The sequence below is a fragment of the Astatotilapia calliptera genome, chromosome 10 (assembly GCF_964374335.1).
Source record: "Astatotilapia calliptera chromosome 10, fAstCal68.1, whole genome shotgun sequence".
In the NCBI taxonomy this organism is placed as follows: domain Eukaryota; kingdom Metazoa; phylum Chordata; class Actinopteri; order Cichliformes; family Cichlidae; genus Astatotilapia; species Astatotilapia calliptera.
The window spans coordinates 20,638,718-20,657,546 of NC_137431.1; the positions used below are offsets into that span (position 1 = coordinate 20,638,718).

Sequence of the window (18,829 nt, forward strand, 5' to 3'; positions counted from 1 at the left end):
CTCCTTAAAAAAAACTTCACGTTCTATAAGAGGGCACCAGAAACAAAGCAATGAACAAAGATGCGTTCATCTGACAACCAAAAATGCTATATAATATATATATTTTCTATAGATATCATTAAAGGTCTGCTTTTCAGCGTAATTTGGAAGCAGTAATCTTGAAAACCACTGACATGCACGACACAGCAGTCGGCCGTCTCTGATTGGTCGAAAAAATCTGTTTGGATCACGTGATATTGCCGGACGTAGACGTGAGTGGCGGTCCAACTGCTGCACCATCATCACCATCCATCCTTTGTGCTGTATTCTCGTCTTATTCGGCCTCATTTACTTACATGTTAATCGTCACTCCGTTGAGTTTCTACTGTTGTGAACGCACAGAGAAGGTAGAAGCTAGCCTCGTGTGCTATTAGCCTAACGGTCGCATCCTCTCCTCTCCATCCGATCATCGCTGCTTTGCTGTCGCTATGGGCTGCTCTTTGCTCCCTCTTTTCGTCGCTGTGTTGGCAGCCCGGTTTGTTGTCGCAGACCCGGAGGAACACGGTCCTGTCGACGGAGCTCCGCCTTCAAAGATAGGCAAGAAAAGCAGTTATTAAACCATCCTAGTTAGCTGTTTAGTTCAGCTAATGTTAGCCTCTCAGTCAGTCTGAGGGCTGATGAATAAGCAGCATCCATCAGGGGTCTCTGATACTGAAGATAAAGGCAAACACTAACCTAGTCTGAACATTGTGTGTCACGTGATTAAGAAAGCTTAATTATAGACACGAGTTATCTGTTAATTTGCTTTTTGAAGCAACCTTTATTCAAATAAACAGGAAGTAAAGCTTCAGCTGTCATCACCAGCCAGGAGGCCCAAAAAACCTAAAGATATGACGGAAAATATAAAAGCACAAAAGAGGAAATACAGCAAATCTTACACTTGAAAAAACAAAATAATAATGTGTTTGTTTGTTTGTTTTTTAAGTTAAACATCAAAGTAATAAATTCCTTTTAAATTCCTTTTTCCTGGGTCTTTTTATGTTTTTGTTTTGGCGGTTTCTTTCTCAAGGTGAGTTTATTGGCAGAATTGGTTGGTTTCCTGGCACAGACCCAGATTTTAAGCATAGTCCACAAAGTGTCAACAGGGTTGAGGTCAGGGCTTTGAGAAAACCATCCCAGAAGCTTAATGTTAGTCTGATTTAGCCTTTTCAAAACAGTTTCGATGTGTGTTTGGGGTCATTGTTCTGTTGGAACACCTGTGTCCAAAGGTTGAAGAATTAGTCCTTCTTCATTATTCCCCCCAATATACCAGTACCACTGGTAACAGCCCCAGGCAAAGTATTGATACATCTGAATAATATTTACAATTACATTTGTCTGATAATCCTGGAATCTGCAGTTGTATACAAATGGCTACAAGGGAGCTTCCCAATCGTGATCACTAATGAGAAGTTAGTAGGCCTTGGCCTTGTCAAACTAAACAACATTGTAGAGCCTTTAGCGCCACTTATAAAAGATTTAACTGAGTGTATATATATTTGAATCTGTGTTTAATTTGAACCCTATGTGGATTAAAGAAAATCCAAAACTTGTGCACCCAATTATTGTTTTTTAAAGTCATATGTAAAGATGTATGCTGTACAGTCATTTCGCCCTGAAAAAAAGAACAGTTCAAAGAAATCATTAAAAGGCCAGAATTACAATGACCTTCATCCCCACGATGAGTGGAAGTGCTTTAACAAGAGATCATTTGAGATTAAACAGTATGCCCTATCAATGTGCCCTATTCAACATCTCTATACTTCAAGATAACCCAAAAACTCAAGAAAAGCATAATTTATTGTCCTCATCCTCAGTCCACCTATAGATGAATAGTAAATACTGATGAAACTGTTATTACCCTTATAGAGAGGCCAACAACACCAGCAAACAGCAAATTTACGCTGTATTATAGATCTCCGTAAGATTTAAGGCACATTTCATCACCCAACCTCACTCTGTGTCTCTTGCTCTCCAGCTGTGGTTGGGGCAGGGATAGGAGGCAGCGCCACTGCCCACTTCCTGCGGCAGCACTTTGGCCCAGAGGTCCAGGTGGACGTGTTTGAGAAGGGAGAGGTGGGAGGCCGTCTCGCCACCGTAACCGTCAATCACAACGACTATGAGTCTGGAGGCTCCATTATTCACTCACTCAACCTCCACATGCAGGAGTTTGTCAAGCAGCTGGGTGAGTTTATGGACAAAGACATTAATTAGTCACAGCAGAGGTCAGATTTTAAAATTTTTCTTTGCTTTTTCAAACCAGGGGAGGGATTCTTGCGTTTTTTTAAATATTCCCCAGCAAAAGCGATCACTTTACAAGAGGAAAATTAGAAACCTGACACTATGTTGGTCCTCCGTGTCGTCCTGTGTTTGCCCAAACAAGGTTTGAAGTATCGTCGCAACGTGGCCGGAAAGATGGCGGTATTTAACGGCGAAGAGGTGATTCTGGAGGAGACGGACTGGTACCTGCTCGACCTGTTCCGGCTGTGGTGGCGCTATGGTATTAGCTTCATACGTCTGCAGATGTGGGTGGAGGAGATTATGGAGAAGTTTATGAGGTGAGTCAGAAATTTTAGTGCCTTGATTTTATTATTTTGTCTCTTCAGCTTCTTTGCATGTTGGACACTTGATGGGATGTGGCAGGGGTGCCGCTACAAACTGCACTGTCAGGGTATCATAACTTTGTTGTGGGTGTCTCTGCAAGTGGAAGCAAAGCTTTGTTTATTTCTTAATGCTCATTTTTTCTCCTGCCTTTTTCTGGTGGCAGTATTATAAGTTGATTAGTGGTAATGACAGGAATACTCCAAAATTGGCACTGCAGATCCAGCTGAGTCATTCATGCCTTGAGTGCTTTTCTTCCCAAAATTGTTTTTTCTATCTCAAAGATAAGGTCTTGCCCTTAAAATGTGCATAGCATTCCCTTCTGGTGTTGCAGTCAGTGGGGGAAGCCTGTTTTTGAGCTATTTATTGCTCTCTGCGCCTTAGGCATCTGCAGCCATAATAACTGCAAAACCTTGACTCATTGTGTGCCTTTCCGAGCATGAGGTCTGCGTAAATATAGATAGCCATCTGCCTGGGATTTGCCAGAGAGAAAGGACCACTGACATGAAACTTGTCTCTATCCTCCATCAACACAAATATACAGTGTAGAATTGCATGAGTGTATTTCAGATATCATGTCAAATCTTTTGCTTACATTTATATTTCCTCTGCTCAGTTTTGCCTTGAAAAATGAACCAGAAACAGATTTTTGCTTTTTCCTTCCTCCACCACCAACATCTATTTCCTCCCTCAGGAAGTGATTTTTATCTCTTCATCACTTTTTTCTTTCTTTTCTTCTCTCTAAGTCGACAACCACAAGCCTCTATATCTTTCTCTCCGTCTCTGATTTGTTGCCAATAGATTATTGCTGACTGAATAACTTTGAGCAGGAAACGAAACCAAAAAACAAAACATCTCCATATTGCTCTGTCTACTGATTTAGTCGTTAACTGTTATAATTTGTGTGTCTGTGCATGTGAAATATAGGATCTACAAATACCAGGCCCACGGCTACGCCTTTAGCTCCGTAGAGGAACTGCTGGACTCTCTCGGGGGCAGCGGCTTCATCAACATGACCCGGAGGCCACTGTCCGATTCGCTGCTGGAGCTGGGTGTGTCCCAACGCTTCATTGATGAGGTTATCGCACCCGTGATGAGGATCAACTACGGACAGAATGTCAGCATCCCAGCCTTTGTAGGTCAGCTAAGTGGGAAGATGCAAGCAGCAGTGGAGGAAGAAGTGAAGGGGTGATGAGTAGTGAAGTAAGAGGGCAACAGCTGTGAAGGTGCATTCGGGGACAGTTATGACCTGAACGTCTTCCTTTCCGATTTGGCTCAGGAGAAAGGAAAGGACGAGAGAGGAAAAGAGATGCAGGGTTGAGAGTAGAAGAGGAAGGCAAGGTGAGAGGGGAGCGGGGTGGTCTGTGGGAGTGAGAGAACAGGAAAGCGTGTGGGCAGCTGATAATTGGTTTAAAGCACTTGGCACTGTCTGTTCAGCGCGCGTGTGCTTGTGTGTGTTTCAGGAGCTGTGTCTTTAGCTGGTGCCCAGAACAACCTGTGGGCGGTGGAAGGAGGCAACAAGCTGGTGTGTTCAGGCCTGCTGAAAATGGCCAGTGCTAACCTGCTGGAGGCACAGGTCAACTCCATCTCTCCCATCCACTCAGGTAACGCCATCCTGATGTGTCCTGTTTTTTAAGGGGTTTTTTTCAGCTGTGACAGCTTTACTGGTATTGATTATTCTTTGTGAGTCTGTGTGTCCTTTGTATATTATAATCCACCTGTTGTGTTGAAGAGGGAGCTGAACATAAAAGCAAACATGAAAGAAAGAATGAGATGGTTTGTCATCCACAGAGCTTTTTTTGTAATACAGGAGAGGGACTCCAGTACCAGCTGAGCTTCACCACGGCAACAGGGACGGCATCAGAGCTGTATGACATTGTAGTGTTGGCGACGCCTCTACAGGCTAGCGTCGGGTCTGGAGTCCAGTTTCAAGGTTTCACGCCTCCGTTTGATGAGCTGCCTGGCAGCTATCACAGCACTGTAGCAACCATCGTCCATGGTTACCTCAACACTTCCTTCTTTGGGTTCCCGGACCCCCGTCTGTTCCCTTTCGCCAGCGTCTTGACGACTGACACACCTGATCTGTTCTTTAACAGCGTGGCTAGTGTTTGTCCCGTCAACATCTCAGCAGGGTTCCGGCGTAAGCAGCCGCAGGAGGCTGGAGTCTACAAGGTGTTCTCCCCACAGCTGCTGGAAAAGTCTCAGCTCAAAACACTATTCAGGTCAGCCATGTTCTTCCCAGGAGTTGATCCCATAGTCATGCCTGGGCAATTCTGTATTTGTTTGGTCCAAAGTAAAGCCTGACGAATATGAGATTTTTAAAACCAATCTGTAAGAATCCAATATATTGGCCGATTATGTTCCCTAACGTTTCTTAAGTGTAGTTATGTAAGAGTCAGTTTAGTTTAAAAATAAACTTGATTTGTGGTTACAGCAAGTCGTGGAAGACTCCACGTTTACTTGTTTAGGCTCTGACTGGTTCAGCTGTTGTTTGTGCTTTTATTACATGTTTGAAGGGTATTTCTACCATCTCGTCCTATTGAATTTGTAATGTATCAGCTGTGATAAATGCCAGCGCTGATATCGGTAAATATCAGTCAAGCTCTAATGTAAGTTTTTAAATTTACTATTGTATAAGACAGAGAAAACCAGCAAATATTCCTATTCAGGTAGTGAAATTTAGGTATTTATGTTTAGGGGAGAACATTTTTTGTTATCAGAATCCTCTAAATACATTATAGTTGTTTTTTTAATTTTATTTAAAAAAGTTATTTAGTGATCTTACCACCCACATAGATCATTGGCTGCTTTACTCTATCATACTGTTCTCTTCAATTTTAGGTCGTACTACTCAGTGCAGGTGACGGAGTGGCAGGCCTACCCTCGCTACAGCAGCAGCCAGCGGCTGCCACCTGTGGAGCTGCACCCCAATCTCTACTACCTCAATGGGATTGAGTGGGCTGGTAGCGCCATGGAGATGAGCTCAGTGGCTGCCAAAAACATCGCCCTGCTAGCCTACCACCGCTGGAATAGACAGACAGACATGGTGGACCAGAGAGATCTGGTGCACAGGATCAAAACCGAACTATAACAAACGAATGCTAAGACCCAGATGAGTAATGTGATGTATGTCTGAGTGTATGGACTCACCCAACCAAATTATAAACTTTTTGTGATTTTGACCAGTGGCAAGAGAATTTAGATGTCCATTTATATAATATAACCTTTCGTGAATGTATCGAATTTATTCAGTCAGTACAGTAAGTTGAACATAACCCTGCTGCCTCCTAACTAAACGTAAACATCAAAAACCATAAGTCATTATATTGGCACCATTATAGACTCTGGTCCTGCTCTGCTACTCAAAAGGCCTGTTTCACTTCACTGATTCTCTGTGCCACATAAAAGAGACATGTTGCACTTTTGTTTGTGGATTTATTGCCGATGCTAATTGGCAGTTTCCATCCAAAAATGATGCCGCAAGGACCTTTCCTTTGCCAAGAAATAAGAAAACCAAGCAAATATGGAGAACACCAGCTGGCGTACTGTATACTGTACGGACTGTTAGGAGGTGGTAGTGCTGTTAATGAACACCATTGAATATAAATACCAGTTTACGGTTTTGGTACTGCTCTTCTTAAAAAAATGTTTCTGTTTCCAAGCCAAGAAAGCGTTTAGAACAATAAGCTGTTGTACAGTATGTAACTGATTTAACTTTGTCATCTAATCAAAACCACAGCACTGCTGCTGCTACTCTCTGTAAATGTAGGGACTGTTAATGGACTGGTTGTTGCCACCAATGAAATCTCATTAAAGTAATCTCAGTAGGATTTCTGTAAATTAATAATTATTCACCAACCCATGGTAGTGGCCACTGGTGCAGTGCTCTATTGTCCCTTTCATCATTATCTCCCCTTCCTGCTGCTTTTGTTGCATAATCCAGCAGAATTTTTATTTTTTTCTTCAGGGAAATGAGCCAGCCAGCTTTGACAGTGGACTGAATAAAAGCAGAGGACAGATCCGTGCTGCTGCTGCTGCTGCTGCTGCTGACCACAAATGTTTCCATTTTCTCGCAAGCATTAAAAGCCTCAGTGGGAAAAAAGCTTTTCTGCTGAGGACTTTAATCATGTAAAGCACACACATGAAAATTTTGGGTTTCACTTTCAGAATGGGGAAAAGGTTTTTACGAAGACACAATGAGAAATCACTGACAGCTGATTATCTTCATGTGACTGAGTAGTCTTGTTTTCTGAATTTCTAATTTATCTGCACTGGATTTGGGCTGAAGTGGATTTCTAGAAAACCTTGTAACTCCAAAGGGCTTCAGTTGATGGATAATGTGATTTCTGTTGTGTGTTGAAAAGTGGCTGATGACACTGATTTAAAACACTGTGATGGCCTCAGAATCAATGTGGTGGAAACTGTGTATTTTTAGCCTTTTTTTTTTTTTTTTTTTTTTTTCAAATTTCAAAAATTGCTTCTTTAGGCAGAACAGTACAATTTGTAGCCCCAGTGCTCGTATATAAATCTTCTAGCGAATACACATCTCAATACTGTTCAGACTACTTGTCTGTGTCAGCTGTAAAGTTCTGATCATGAAAACATGATCAAATTAAAGACGAATGGGGTCTGAAATTGGAATTATCTGGCAAACTCCTGTATTTATGGTCTAAATATTCCCGTCCCAATTTGTGCACTCTGAATAGTACAGTAGTACTTAAATGACGGGGGGTGGGGTTCCTCTACAAGTAAAAATTAGTATAGTCATAAAGATGTAATAAAGCTGTACTGTAAGAACAGAGTGAAAGTAGTAATAAATTGCCCCTTGGTATTACTCATTATACTGTCAGGTCCATAAGTATTTGTATAATGACACAATATTTGCATTTTTGTCTTTGCATAGCACCACAGTGCTGATTTTCATCTTTAGTTGAGTGAGTTTATCAAACGTGTTGCATTAACTGTTTGGAAATTACAGCAATTTTTATACAGAGTTCCCCAGAGGCTCAAAAGTAATTGGACAAACATAATTTTAAATACCAGAATTGTTTTAAATACTTTGATGAAAATCGTTTGCAGTCCAATCCTCTGAAGTCCAGAACCCATGGACATGACCAGATGCTGTGTTTCCTTCTTTTAGATACTCTGTCAGGCCTTTACTGCAGCCGCCTTCAGCTGCTACTTGTTTTTGTGTCTGTGGCTTCAGGTTTGTCTTCAGTAAATGAAAAGCATTCTTTAATAAAGGTCAGATGTTGTAAAGATTTTTTTATTAACCATTGGAAATACTTCTGTCATAATGCACTTTAGTTGTTTTCTGTGATCTTTCAGGCCTTTTGATGTTTCCGAGTTGGTCAGTGCATTCCTTCTTTTTCGCAATGTACCAGATTGTTTATTTAGCCACTCCTAAAGTTTTTCCTGTCTCTCTGTATGTTTATTTTGGTTTTCAGCCTAATGATGTCCACCCCCACAGGCATCAAGTATTTCTTCTTACCTGATATAGAGTTCCAGTGAAGAGCTATCAAATCGAAGGTCAGCTCCAGATCTTTAATCTGGCCATCAATGTGCTTGTCGCATTATTGTTCAATTAATTTTGAGCCTTGGAAAATGAAGGACTAAATAAAAATGTCTGCAGTTCCTAATCAGTTAACGAAATGCTTGTTATTGTCCAAATACTTAACTAACTGTACATGACCTTATTGGTTTGTATACAGCATGTTATTCTTGTAGCTGGCTGGTAAGGCAATTTTACCTACTTGACATCCAGCTGGGGAGTTCAGTCCAGTGATTCCTGTCCTTGGGATCAAGTCCTCCATATGAGAGATCTGAGGGGCTATTGAGGGGGCTTGACCACCTAAAGACTTGATAACAATAATGAGCTGAGGGCTATTTCTGTGCTAGAGGTCAGATGCCTTAATTCACTCGGAACCAACAAGTTAATGTTTAACAAAGTGTTTAATTTCACAAAATGTCATACACTGATTGTAAAATATTGTACTTGCCTAAATGTATTTCTTTTTGAAATGTAAAAATGAAGTGGCATTAATCAACATGTTGCATTTAATCTTTCTGATGCACATAATGCATTTTAGAGTAATTTGCATTTTTCTCTGACTGTTAATAGAATAAAAGTTATTCTATTGTAGCGAGCTATTGTTCATTTTGGCTTTCAAACAAGGACACTAAGAAGTCTACTTCAGTGCTGACTATGTGTCAGCAGACAGGGTTTCATTTCTTCTCTATTAATAATTACACATAAGAAAATTGATTTGTTCAATAATGCAAAGTCCTGAAAAACAAGCCTCCTGGTGTCCAGTGAAGTTTTAATTCTGTGCTCCAGTTGGCATATAATCTAAATCACTCTGACAGGGTAAGTACTTATTCCACAATGAATTATTCGTTTTGTTTTTCCTGTCACTGCGTCTGTACCTGGAGAATTGACCTTATCTCCAGGAAGATTACCCAAGGTCCTTTGGTCGTTCTCTGGATCACAGAATTTCTGATGTAGATCAGATCAGATGGTTACTGAAGATAAAGACATTAAAAACACATTTTAATCATCTACTGAAAGAAATGCAATTAAATATATTTCCAGGTTATTACATGTAAACGGATGATGGTGCTGCTGTAGGAAACTTAAGGCAATAAAAGCCATCTCCAGGCTTCCAGCAATGTAATGTAACATATAATGGGCTCTGTAGCTTCTCCTGCTTGGCTTCCTAGCAGCAGGAAAACAATCACACTGCTGAAAATAGAACGCAAGTCTCCCAAGGCTCAACCACTTATGCACTTTTTCGTCATTCAATCAACCGGGTTGATGGGCACATAGCCAACTAGGTCAAACTCTTATAATTAAATATTTATGTGACCATTACCCTGTTTTACAAAGGCTTGATGAGTTATGACCATAGTCATAAATCATCAAGCCTGTCATCATGCACCTTTATATACTTCATAACTCATAATGAATTGACTGAAGATGTTTTCTTCAGATGCAAGGTTCCCCTTGATTTTAAATACTTGGGACATTACATCATTAGTAATGAAAACTGAACAATAAAATATCTCTCCAGTCGGTTTTATAATGCTTTCAGGTTGTTTACACCAGCAGGCCAGACCAGGAAATCTTTTTTTTTCCAATCTTCTATCTAATTTTGGTGAGCCCATTCCTCAGTTGCTGTAGCCTCAGTTTCCTGTTCTTAGCTGACAGGAGTGGCACATGGTTTGGCTTTCTGCTTCAAGGTTTCAAGTGTTGTGCACTCACCAATGCTTTTCTGTGTGTTTTTGGTTGGAAAAAGAGGTTATTTGAGTTACTGTTGCCTTCCTATCAGCTTGAGGCAGTCTGGTCATTCTCTTCTGACATCAACAAGGCATTTTTACTCAGAAAATTGCTCCTCGCTGGATATTTTCTCCTTTTCAGACCATTCTCTGTAAACATTCTCATCACAAACACTCAGACCAGCCCATGTGACACCAACAAACATCCAACATTCATGCTGATATCACCTTTCTTCCCCCTTCTGATGCTCGGTTCAAACTTCAGCAGGTTGTCTTGAGTATGTCTATATGCCTAAATGCACTGGGTTGCTGCCATGTTATTGGTTGATTAGATATTTGTAATAACGAGCAGATGAGCAGGTGTGCCTAATAAAGTAGTTGGTGAGTGTATGTATCATACAGACACAAGCCAAATGGTTTATCTTTATCTGAAATACATCTACTGATTATAGCATTTTTTTTAGAGAATTATAAATTGCTATTAGACATATTTTAGATGTGGGGTAAGTGGTTAAGAAATTGGACTGATGGATTTACAACTACATGCTTATAAATGCTGAAAAACTAGTTGATGCATTAATTACTTCTAGGGTGGACTGCTGCAATTCATTATTATCAGGATTTCCTAAAAACTCCCTGAAAAGCCTTCAGTTGATCCAAAATACTGCAGCAAGAGTACTGACAGGGACTAAAAAGAGAATCCAGAATTGAATTCAAAATCCTGCCCCTTACATACAAGGTCTTGAATAATCAGGTAGTACCATATCACCCTGTTACAGCACTTTGCTCCCAGACCGCCAGTTTATTTGTACTTAAAAGTAGAATGGGGGGCAGAGCCTTCAGCTTTCAGGCCTCTCTTCTCTGTAACCAGCTTTGAATTTGGATTTGGGAGACAGACACCCTCTCTACTTTTAAGATTAGGCCTAAAACTTTCCTTTTTGCTAAAGCATATGGTTAGGGCTGGATTAGGTGGCCCTGAATCTTCCCTTAGTTACGCTGTAATAGGTGTAGGCTGCTGGGGGATTTCCATGATGTACACTGGCTCTCATCTACAACATGTCTTTGTCCTGTCTTCCTCCCCTCACCCCTACCACTTGTGGTAGATGATCAGTATGTAGTACTATGCAGTATGATCCTTTTCTAGGCTGGCGGAACGATAACTCATAACCAAAAACGTGTGCTAAATAAAGGGATTTAATTGATAACAGTGCAGCTGAGTGGGCAGACACGAGTTGCTCTGAGGATGCAGTGAATTCCTGTGAAATCTAATTTCAGCAGAGGCTCAGAAATTCCACAGAACTCTCTCTCTCTCTCACTCACTCACTCACTCACTCACTCACTCACTCACTCACTCACACACACACACACACACACACACACACACACACACACACACACACACACACTCCATATTTCATACTGTTCTCTTCTATCTGATTCTCTCCCATCCCTTACCAGCCTGGCCGAGCTTCCCACAGGCCGTTTGATGTGCATGTGATCTGTTTACTCTGAGGCTATTAAATCAGTGGAAGTCTGTAAGACTGCTGTATTCAGCTGACAGATACAGATGGGAAACAAATTAAAGAGGAAAAACTGACACATATTTGTCTTAGTGAGGTATTGGTCCACCATATGTTACCAGAACAACTTAAGTCTGCCTTGGAAGTCTGCAGAAGAGATCGATGTGATTCTTTAAGAGAGTCCTCTGACTGCAAACCCCCACATCTGAAGACCACCCATCAAACCCCCCCAACTATCGTATTATTAACCTCACTACTGTACTAACATTTTTTGGACTTTCACTTTTTGGACTGAGTAAAAATGAAACTGAAAGAGCTATGTTGTTTCATTTTCTGTTAAAATGACTGATTTTTTTCTGCTCCCTTTCTCTCATCAAGACTTTTAGTTCAGATCAAAATATAAGTCGGATCTTTTTTTTTCCAAGGATGTTTTAAAGGTAAATTTAAATTTGTTTGTGGCAGTCTGTACCCGTGTTGACACTTGGTGGTTTCTCTTTCCAGTGAAGAGGTGGGTGGAGGCTGCCTGGAACAGTTGGCTTTATGACCCCCTTTTGGATAATTTATTTTGGAATGAACTCAATGGAGACTTACTCTGTTAGTCCTGCTTTTCCTCAGTCAGAGAGCTGAAAGCTTTTAAATTATATTTTTCAGCTTGCCACTGCTTCTTCGGTGAATCTGGAAGGATGTGTCTGTTCTTCGACAAGGACACTAAGTTGTTTTATCATATAGACTCTTTGTTAAAAAGCTGTTTGATAACTTTGTTTGTTCTTTACTCAGTTAGTCATAACCATGGATGTTCATTTGATCTCGCCAGGAACTCGCATGGCATCTGAGTATATTCTCACTTTATCACCCCATCATTATCACTCCTCAAAACTTTTAAGGAGAACTGTGAAGGGAATCTGTCCGTCCTTGCTCAGTGTTAGTGACTGCACACCCATAGAGTTTCCTGTTTTTATTCAGGGTTATTGACTGATTCATAAAGCCCAACACATACCAAAAATTTGCACTGTTGCAGTCGTGTTTATATTCTCTCCCTTTATGCCTCTGTCAGTGTTTTGTTTTTTTTAGGTTTTTTTAGCTTATTTCAGTTGTGTGTTTGTGTGATGTGTTTTCCACTGCCTGACCTGGTTTTGAGTCTTGTAACATTTCAACTGTATCTGAATGTTTCAACTATGTTTTGCAGATAGTTGTAGACGTTCTCTCCTGACCTTCACCATTCATACTGATGGTGTTTTGTTCTTAATGTTTTCAAATTTGGATTCATCACTCCATAAGTTCTTGTGTAATTTGACATACCTCAACCTTTTTGCCTTGTTTCTCTTCCTTATTAATGGCTTCTTGACAGCCACCCTTCCACTGAGACCATTTCTGATGAGGCGTCAGTGAGCAATAGATCATCTGAAGGATCAGATGCATCTCTCAGGTGTTGTGTCAGGTCTTTGCTATACTTTTCCCCATTTCTTAATGACATCTGCTACAGATAGACTTTTAGCATGTCCCCTTCTTCTTTTGTCCTCCACTTTTTTAAGGACACACTGCACACTCAAAGGACACACTAAGGATATATCCCAAGTTTTCAGCTAACAGCTTTTTGGGAATCACCTTCTTGGTGCAAAAATGCTATTTTATCTCTCTCAAACTGTGTTATCTTTGGCATTTTTGTAGATTCAGCAAAAGTTTTGTGACTAAAGATTTAAAAAAAAATAAACTGGTACTTTGCTAAGTTGTTTGTTATGTGTAGAAACAACACTGGTTCATCCCTTGAGTCAGATGACTTTGTGTGTTTGAATGATTCATAGATCAGAGTTCACTGTCTTAGCAAACAAACACACAAACAAACAAAGAATATTCCTCTGAAAATGCTTAGGTACAAGGACTGGGCCAAAAATGAATGAAAAAGCAATCGGTGTCTAAACAAAAACTTATTTAGACACTGATTAGACCCTTCCTAATGCCTGACGAACAATTCAAAATCACTTTAAACATATTATAGCGAAACACGATTCCCAAGAAACACAAAAAATCTAAAGCTTTCTAAATAAAATGTAAGAAATTAAAATAATAATAAAAATTATAAATTTGGGGATAGTTTCTTTTGAGTGCTTGGTCTCAGTTTTCTAAAGCAGACAGAAGTCTAATAAATTGTTTATTAAATAATGAGCTGAACCTCCTCAAGAAAGTGGGAAACAATGGTGAAATGTTGCAGGATGTTAAGGTCCAGCCTCGAGCTGCTCTCCCATTGGCCCTGCGGCGCACCACGTGGTAAGGCAGTCACGCGCTTTCCAGGAACCCGTCAGGAAGAAGAAAAACAAAACAAACCCGAGAGAGCTGTAACAGCGTGCGGACTCCATTGAAAAGGGAACGTTATTATCTCTAACACGGGACACACACGAGGTCCAACACCGAGAGAAACGTGTGTGGGGGCGTCCTCAAAGTGAGTACGACCGTTTTTCATCCGTTTCGGGGAAAGTTGGGCTTGGCAGCGGATGGGTGTTTTCATCGCCGCGGCGGATTAGCTTTGAAGCTAACTGTCGGTCGGTTGTTGTTGTGTATCGGGCTTCAGCTGGGATGAGGAAGGGGGCGGACGGAGGCCATACTGACTGAGGCTGCAGCTGAAAAGGAAGCGAGACTGTCCAGTTCCGCGTTAAAAACACAACCAGAAGGAATAAAACACGAGCTGTTTGGTTGTTGTTGTTTTTTCTTCTTTTCTGTTTTTTGGACCGCAGTTTGTTGAGCTCCTGTAGGAAGTGGAGAAATGTGGCTAGCTAATGCTTTACGACGAGCTCAGGTAAATTTCGATCACCGAGCCTAAAAACCTGTCCACAAAAGACAGACTGTTTAGCTGATGTAGTCCTCTAAGGTGTAGTGGGTCAGTTCCCAGAAGTGACTGATTCTGGATCAGCGTGGTCAAAAGTGTACTTATGTAAGAAGATTGGCTTGAACTCTACTTTAAAACTACCTACAGTCATCCTGCACGGCTTGGAATGCACTTAAAACTACACAGCATGCCTTTATATGTGTGGCAGAGCAATTGTAGACTGTTTGGAGGTGTATTTGTGGTAGGAAAAGCCTCGGTAGTCGCGTGAAACCCCTTCTACTGTGACTTTTTGCAGGCAGCCCGAAGTCTCATTAAGGTACACGCCCCCCAATGCACAACACATCGAGAGCAGCTGGAAAAAAACTCGACACAGCCAGAAATTTCCATGTGGTTGAAGGCAAACAGCAGACTTATATTTTCACCGAGGAAATGGCCTTAGTGACGATTTATTAGTGTTATTATATTACTTTGGGTTTTCACCTTTATAGTTTATCGTCTGGATTGGGCACTTAAACGTTTGATTCAGTGTTTCTTCTTCGATATAAATGACTAAACGTGCCCCAGATTGAGTCGTACTGCAGTGCTGCGTTGAGGTTTTGTGGTAGGTGGTGGATTTTACTTTAAATATCTGTGAAACACGGTTATCTAGGCCACGGGCATGTAGGCCTCCAAGTTGTTTATCTTCTGCCTCAACCTAGGCTGAATCCAGGCTGTTTGTGATGAAGCAGCTCGTTTGATTGACGGCTGCGACGGCTATTCCAGGACACGTAGAGGCGGGACATATTCTCAGCTCGGCCAATGGAGGATTGGGATTACGTGGGTGTTGGCACAGAATGGTTAGTTTGAGGCTTTGTTTTGCTTTGCTGAGGATCTGTGATGAGTGCAGTGACTGGTGAGATACTGGTGACATTTATGGGTTTACTGGTGTTTTGTAATAGGCCATTTGTAATGTACACCACTCCGGTATACTCCGATTATTGTTTTGATGCGCACGCTTTTGCAAAACAAATGCATCCACCACGAAGTGGTGCAAATATGTGCATGGAAGACATTTAGTAAGAAGCAGATAGTATTTGCGTCTTTGTGCAGGGTTGATGTTACAAAGCTCACCCTGCATTCATCACCTTTTATCTGTGCTTGATTTTAGTTATGAGTGCTCCTTTTAACAGGATAAAAACATCTGTGTTGTACCATACAGTTATCAGGCCATCATATGCCTCAAATGCAGGGTAGTTTAAAAAAAATGCCTTCAAGCATGAAATACTGATTTTATTTGCTTTTATCAAAGATAATTTGAAACCATATGTTATTGAAAGCAGTGCTTTCAATAACATAGGAGAAAAGGATCCTGGATAGCAAAGTAATTTTACCATTGAAGGAATGCTGGGATCAGAGCGCGCCAAACCTAATTACCCAAAAGCCTGTCCTGCAGTGCTGATAGTGAACTTGAGATTGATTTGAAAATATTTTAGACTCGACTGGTTTATTGGGGATCACCAGATTTAACTGTTTTGTTTGTTTGTTTTTTAAATTGTTTGTTTTTTTGAATTTTAACTTTGTTTGTTGCAATCTTGTGACTGCTTTAAGACCTTTAAACAGCTCTTCTTTCTGTATAGTTTCCAAATGATTCACGTTTATCTACGCCTTTCAAAGCAGGCCTGTCGTGGCAGGAGAAGAGGAGGTAGCTGAGTCGCATGAATTTTTGCCACAGTGGTATGCATTACGTTTGTCTGTGACAATCCAATTAATTCAGTTAAGTTTCACGTCTCGTTTTTTTCTTTCGATCACGTGCCCGCCCAGCACAATGACTCTCTGTCCTTCTCAAAGGCAGCCAGCCGCCCTGCAGTTTTGGAACTGCTGTGTTACCTGTAATCTTCTTGCAGGTATGACGTTGTGGACTAAAATCAAACATCTGAAGTGAAGTAGGCGTCAGCCATCAGTGCTTATATATAGTGAAATGATTGATGTTTGTCAGATGCTGAATGCAAAGATTACTGAGCTGCAGGGTTAGTGAAAACACTGTCATAAGATTCAAGATTCAAAGTGTTTATTGTCATGTGTCACAAGAGAAAAGGCATTTCTTTGTGCAATGAAATTCTTTCTTTGCTGTCCACCCACAGATGCCAATTAATATATACAATAGAAATAGAACATATAAATACAAATAGTACAAATAAATAGCTGAAGACAGAAAAGGAGACAAAATATGGAGATTTGAAACAGACGTGTGCAAAAGAGCTATAGCTTAATATGCTGGCTTAATATATAAACATATTCAATTTAAAAAAAAAGTCTCTGAATCTTCCCATGTGAAGTTGCTGCGTTAGCTCTTTCTCCGCATAAAGACAACATTTTTTTGCAGCTTTGAAAACCTTTAGGATTTGTATCTGGTTTTTCTGTGCTGCATAGGCAGAGACCATCCTCACTAACTTCGTGTGCAAACCCTGTCATTTTGTTCTATAAGCAGGCTTGAAATATGATAGAAACCTCTCAGTTCAGAAAAGCGAAACAAGAGTTAAGATCTGTTCACTGCGGAGGATGCTGTGGTAAAAGCTGCTCAGTGAACTGAAATCAGTCTCAAGATTTAAAAATCAAATCCTTGCTCATGCTGAAGTTTAAAATAACAGTTTTTCATGGAGTTTGTAAAAAAACGGAACATTGTTTTTCTTAAAAATGCATGAAACTGATTTCCAGATATATAAGAGCAGAGAGAAAGAAATAGATAAACGTCTGTTGGTACATCCTTAATAAACACAGCTGCTTTTCTAATGTTGGTATATGTTTTAACATGGAAAATCTCAAGGTGTAAGATAGTTACCTAAATGTGAAAAGCAACTTAAAGTTATTAATATTTTTCTCTGTCAGAAGACAAACACTGTGATCATTCATCACTAGATGATTCCTCTGAATGGCCGACACATAATCAATAATTGCCAGCTCTAGTGCCAGCTCTGTGCCTGTACCACTTAGTCGTAAACTTATGTATAAATAAATAATCTCCAGCCTTTAAGCACAGTTGCCTGTCAGTGAGCGCTCATACCTAGTTTTCTTATACGACTTATGGATTGGTGACCTTTTCTGATATTTGCAGACTTCCTCACATGTCCGTGCTCAGAAACAGACTGCTGTCTCATGCTTGTTATCACTGTAGGGATCATGGGCTGACTGCTATCAGTAGGTAACTCATTCCAAATAAGACATTGCTGACTGGCCTACTTGGACCACGTCCAGTGTTGTGGAGAACGAGAGCTGTTTGCATGATAGCGCAGCTCATGATTTGAACTCAACACTCAACTCCCCCCTTTTTTTCTTTTTTTAACCCTCAGTGCACTGAACTAATAGGGAAGAGAGGAAACAAACACCACTGGGTTTTAAAAAAATGATTTTTTAAATGCTTTTTTCCACATATAAATGTCTGAAGCTTCAAAGTTAATGGTCGCCTTTGAACGCTACTTTCCCACAAATCTATAGATTTAGTCTCAGCACAGTGACACATGTTGCACTCTCACACTTATAGTCACGCTTTCTGTTTTGCTTTTAATTTTAGTAAATGGTTTTTGGTATTGAAAATGCAGCAGTTTTGCTATCGGCTCATTATTTGCTATCGTTTTAATCATTCAGTGCAGTGATGAGAAACGAGGAGCAGGTGTTGTTGTTACTTTTTAAAATTTCCTTTATTTAACCACAAGTGTAATTATTGAAAATCGCCAAGGCCAAGATGGGTAGCAGGTCAATCAGCAGTGGCTACATACATACTCTAATAATGCACACATGAATACACAGCAAAGCACACAAAATAAATATACACACATAGGTGAGACACATACATTATAAACATTAAAAATAATGCAGCTTAAAACTTGAGAACATGTTTTAAATGTGGGGGAAACCTTTGAGAGAGGTTTAAAAAAATGATATCAGGGATCTTAAATATTACCCATAAATAACAGCTGGCATTAAGCAGATACACCAGCGTTATGATCAGTTTATGACTGCAAGGCTTACCTTGTTATGTTTGCTTCAGTCATGTGGCCTAGGTGGGTCTGTATGCTGCTTAAATGGGATGAGACATCTCAACATGTGTTATTGTTAAAAGGATATGCTGGCTTGGGCTACTCAGTGCACCACAGGTGTATAAATGGTGCAGGCCAGTGTCTCCATCTGATGGGATACATTTTTAAAATACTCAAATGCAAGGCCCTCTTTCTGAACTATGGCCAAAGTCTTCTTCTGAAGCCTGAAAACAGAGCTGTGCCCAGATCAGGTGCAGAGTCAGATCGTCTGAATTACAACGTGCTAAAAGGTTGTTTTGGTATTTTGTTGACTTCACAAGCTTTAATAAATACTAACAGATCAGCTGTAAAATGTTGCATTCAGTGGTATTTTTCTACTGGTTGACATTTATATCAATCACCCAGTGTTTGTTCATTGTACACAGAAACAAAGACAACTATTTTAAGCATTTTGTAGACAAGAAACCATAGATTTGCAGTGAAATAGCGCTATGACCAAAAAAGCCAAAATTAGTTGCCAAGAGTTGTTATAGAGAACAACAATTCATATTGTAAAAATGGTGTAAAGCGTGTGAGCAGAA

The 18,829-nt window shown here is 40.3% G+C and overlaps 2 protein-coding genes across 6 annotated transcripts in view; both read left to right on the forward strand.

Moving 5' to 3' along the window:
- Positions 1–230: 230 nt before the first annotated feature.
- Positions 231–6,720, forward strand: pcyox1l (prenylcysteine oxidase 1 like). Of its 3 annotated transcripts, XM_080307176.1 has the most exons (9): positions 231–576; positions 1,997–2,203; positions 2,402–2,576; positions 3,547–3,807; positions 3,899–3,960; positions 4,083–4,223; positions 4,430–4,841; positions 5,461–5,745; positions 6,587–6,720. In XM_080307176.1, the coding sequence occupies exons 1-8, from the start codon at positions 468–470 to the stop codon at positions 5,708–5,710; spliced, it is 1,617 nt and encodes a 538-aa protein (XP_080163302.1). In that variant the 5' UTR covers positions 231–467; the 3' UTR covers positions 5,711–5,745; positions 6,587–6,720. The 3 variants fall into 3 exon arrangements, with proteins under 3 accessions (XP_080163302.1, XP_026036977.1, XP_026036979.1); XM_026181192.2 differs by lacking the exon at positions 6,587–6,720 and having other exon boundaries at positions 5,461–6,449; XM_026181194.2 differs by lacking the exons at positions 3,899–3,960; positions 6,587–6,720 and having other exon boundaries at positions 3,547–3,758; positions 5,461–6,449.
- Positions 6,721–13,604: 6,884 nt separating this feature from the next.
- The window catches only part of crebrf (creb3 regulatory factor), a 33,920-nt gene continuing 28,695 nt past the window's right edge, over positions 13,605–18,829 (forward strand). For 2 of the 3 annotated variants that reach the window (XM_026181832.2, XM_026181830.2), the window contains exon 1: positions 13,605–13,851. The gene's annotated coding sequence lies outside the window, so the exon portion shown is untranslated. Of the gene's footprint in view, positions 13,852–14,029; positions 14,206–18,829 lie in introns of those variants that run through there. The other variant, XM_026181831.2, reaches the window with a different exon arrangement.

Coding starts and splice junctions, on each gene's coding strand:
- pcyox1l (XM_080307176.1), top strand. CDS start 468: ATGGGCTGCTCTTTGCTCCCTCTTTTCGTCGCTGTGTTGGCAGCCCGG. Junction 2,204..2,401: donor GGAGTTTGTCAAGCAGCTGG/GTGAGTTTATGG, acceptor TGCCCAAACAAG/GTTTGAAGTATCGTCGCAAC. Junction 3,961..4,082: donor GAGTAGAAGAGGAAGGCAAG/GTGAGAGGGGAG, acceptor TGTGTGTTTCAG/GAGCTGTGTCTTTAGCTGGT.